The 3,271-nt window shown below is 39.7% G+C and overlaps 1 protein-coding gene across 1 annotated transcript in view; it reads right to left on the bottom strand. All coding sequences in view use genetic code 11, as the record gives it.

The window, feature by feature from the left end:
• Positions 1-606: 606 nt before the first annotated feature.
• EGR_03267 (Tubulin polyglutamylase TTLL4) overlaps positions 607-3,271 on the bottom strand; it is a gene marked incomplete at both ends in the record, with an annotated part of 3,576 nt that continues 911 nt past the window's right edge. Inside the window, 5 exons of the mRNA XM_024492516.1 lie at positions 607-907; positions 1,292-1,414; positions 2,006-2,217; positions 2,491-2,795; positions 3,145-3,255. Of these exons, the coding sequence (XP_024353190.1) occupies positions 607-907; positions 1,292-1,414; positions 2,006-2,217; positions 2,491-2,795; positions 3,145-3,255 (1,052 nt within the window). The remainder of the gene's footprint in view (positions 908-1,291; positions 1,415-2,005; positions 2,218-2,490; positions 2,796-3,144; positions 3,256-3,271) is intronic.

Raw genomic sequence — 3,271 nt, 5'->3', positions numbered from 1 at the left:
AGCAAGGGACGACGCTCCAAGGAAGAGAGGGGCTATGTAATACGTCATCCGTTTAATAATCAGTGTTGATAACAGGCTCGCTAAGGGCTCGGCCATCGTATCTCTTATGGATGGTCTAATCTTCGGGCCGTGCCGGTAGCCCAATCCTTTGTGCCTGTTAACAATACATATTCTACCCTCGTAATGACTTCCTTCGCCAAATATATATTTCATCCACCCCACTTATCCAATAAGAACGGTGAAGAAATTAAACACCTAATGCTAAGTTTTTTAGTAAATGATGGAGTCTGTGCAATTTGGACTTATCGAACCGCACCGCCCAGACATACTTAAGATGTGGAACATTCACTGATCATACATTACTGTTCATGTGAACAAGTACAGTCTTAGAGACTTGAGGTATACCACTTTTCTTAGTAAAAGTTTTACCGCAAGGAAAAAAGCGTATAGAGTAGAGAAGTTAAGTTTAAAATTTCTGCGAGATCAGATCAATACGACTACATGGCATAAGGGTGTGATATTTTGCCCATTACGTGCACTGAAAACAGATTACAAAGCTTTTCACCTTTCTATTCGAAAGCCTATTACTACAAGAGTGCATTCTCACTAATCACTCCAAAATTTGCTTTCGCTTTTAACTGAAATTAAATCATCACCAAACAAGGAACTCAACCTTGGCGAGATATTGACCTCCAAGAGCCAGGGTCGGAGTTCTGAGTCGAGAAGAATGTCAAAGCCAAAAATTTCGTGAACACTCTCGCGACGAGCAACGTGATGGAGCACATGACTCGCCATCTTGGACACCGCAGACGCCATCGTCTTGAAGACTATCAACTTTATTTCTCCCCACAGCTTTCGTGTATCCCGTCCTCGTTCCTCTAGGTGCCGCCACAAGTCCTCCAAAGGCCTTGGAAAATCGAGACATGTTATAATAAACTGAGTATCGGTGAGGTTACGCATTGCTTAGCTTAGACACAACAAAAACTTTTGGAGGTGATTTCAATGCAACCTACTGATCCCATTCTAGCTGAAATGCTTGTATTTTCTAATATGTTTACGTGATATTTTTAAGTTTACGTGGGACGATTGAAAGTAAAAAGGAATTTTACAATGAATTTTAATGAAGGTGTAAAGTGTTAGATTCACGAAGCCGCCTAAACCGTGTGGTTGATAGATTTATATGTGATTTTATTCCTGACAACTCAATGAATAAGGCCTACATCCTTTACTCAATTTGACTTGGCGCTAGAAACAGAAATCAAAATTAAAAGCAGGTTTCCTCACGACCTACCACTTATGAGATGTTTTTTGGGTAAAGCCGTCACAATGGTAGTATTGCGTATTCCTCTTGTTCACCGAATAATTCGTTAGGTGTACGAATCGGTTGTTAACTTGTTCTTGAGAATTTGAATATCTGCAGAACCAAAGGAAGCATTTGCATTGAAGAGGCGTAAATCCTACTTATAGTTTTAGTTTAGCGATTTAGAAATCACAGTAGAAGTTTCAAAACGGTAGATTTGGTTTCCAGCATTTGTTCGTATTGAATTGGGGATTTTTTCATTTCAAACAAAGGCATTAACTTGAAGAATCACAAGAAAGATTTGCGACTCATGTTAAATTTTCCCAACAATTCTGATGCTGTGGTTTGTTTATAAATGAATAGCAGATAGTATTATTGTCTACCGTCCTTTATTCATGCGGGGTCGAGAAAGTGAATTGGGCATGACGACAGCAGCATAATTGGAGAGCAACTACATGAACTTTTAACCTTTGCAATTTATTTCGTGCTCGGTCATATAATTTCAGGCGCATAATACAAACATATTTTTAATAAATAACAAGATGCAAGAACTGATAAAATCGCATAATCACACCCATTGATAGACCAGTCTTAGTTGCCAAGACTACGTTGCAGCCGACCCTCGTTTAGCAAGCTACGATGCGCTGTGAAATTCAGCACAAAGCCATGGAAAATCCGCCTACATCAACGGTATGGGGTGCGCACTTTTGCGAGGCGAACCGGACGAGGCCGTTCTTGTGGATGTAGAGGCGTAGCGGATCCACACTGGTCATGTAGACATATAACCGCAGGTCAAACTTATTTCCACCAATCAGATAGGGATGAGAGATGTAGACCTGGGCAATCGACTTCTTTCGTCTAGGAACTTCAGTTAACCGGTTAGCCAGGTATATGCCCATCCCTCTTGCACTGGCGGGCTAGAATGAATGTTAATAAGTGCTCCATTATGGCCATCGCCTAGTAGATGGTTCGAGGAATTAAGCAAATTTTATCAGTTATAGGTATGTAATTTAAAGGCTAACAGATTGACAGTGTATCTTTGTTGCATCGGAAAACGACTTTATAAACACCTAGGAGACTCATCTTGTACACAACTAACATTCATATACACATATCAAAGTAAGTTTCAAAGGCTGCACAATAGATGCACCATCAAGAGATGTTTGCTCATCAAACAATTATTACGTTACTGGTTTGATTATCCACGTGGGAAAGCCGCGTTTTTTGTTACGAGGCGGACTATGGTCCAAACCCTGTTTCCATGAATCTTTCAACCTGGAGAATTCTCGAGGTAAAATAAATGTTGTTGGGTAGAAGCTAAAATTTTCACTGCCAAATCGAGTGCGCATTTTAGATAGATTTATTGTGAGAAGGTCTTTACGACCTAACTCGAAGGAACCAGGAAAGTGATTCATCTTTTGGAAATCTTTAATTTGTCGAAAGAGAACTGGAGTAAGATGTCTTCCAAAGCATCCGATCCAATCGCAGTAACAACCTACATGGAACAGTAATGCGTGATCTCAGATAGGAAATACTATTGCAGTAACCATAAACAATAAGTCGTATCGTGATTGCCAGTCAGAGGTAGGAAACAAAACTACGTGCAGAAATGAAAATTCAAACTCTCATACCCTCATCGAAATCATCCATCACTGTAAAATAAAGCCAGACCGCATAATCACGTTAACAGATGTGAAAAAATACGGCTCGTTGGACAACCCTCAATGATTAGTGTAAAACACCCATTTTACCAATTGTTTGTCAAACAACTTTACTAAAAACAAATAATTGTAAACCAACTCTAATATTTACTGAAAAATATGAAATCTTATTGCAAGACCTACCTTCAGTCAGTCTGAAATGTGATCTTTCCAGGGCACGTTTAACCACGTTGGGAGTGATGACGGTGTTCCTCCAAATCAAATTTTTCATAATCGGGAGTGGCAATTGAGCCACTGTGAAAAGTGATAA

The sequence above is a fragment of the Echinococcus granulosus genome (assembly GCF_000524195.1).
Source record: "Echinococcus granulosus chromosome Unknown EG_S00016, whole genome shotgun sequence".
NCBI lineage: Eukaryota > Metazoa > Platyhelminthes > Cestoda > Cyclophyllidea > Taeniidae > Echinococcus > Echinococcus granulosus.
This window is presented reverse-complemented; position numbering and strand designations above follow the sequence as displayed.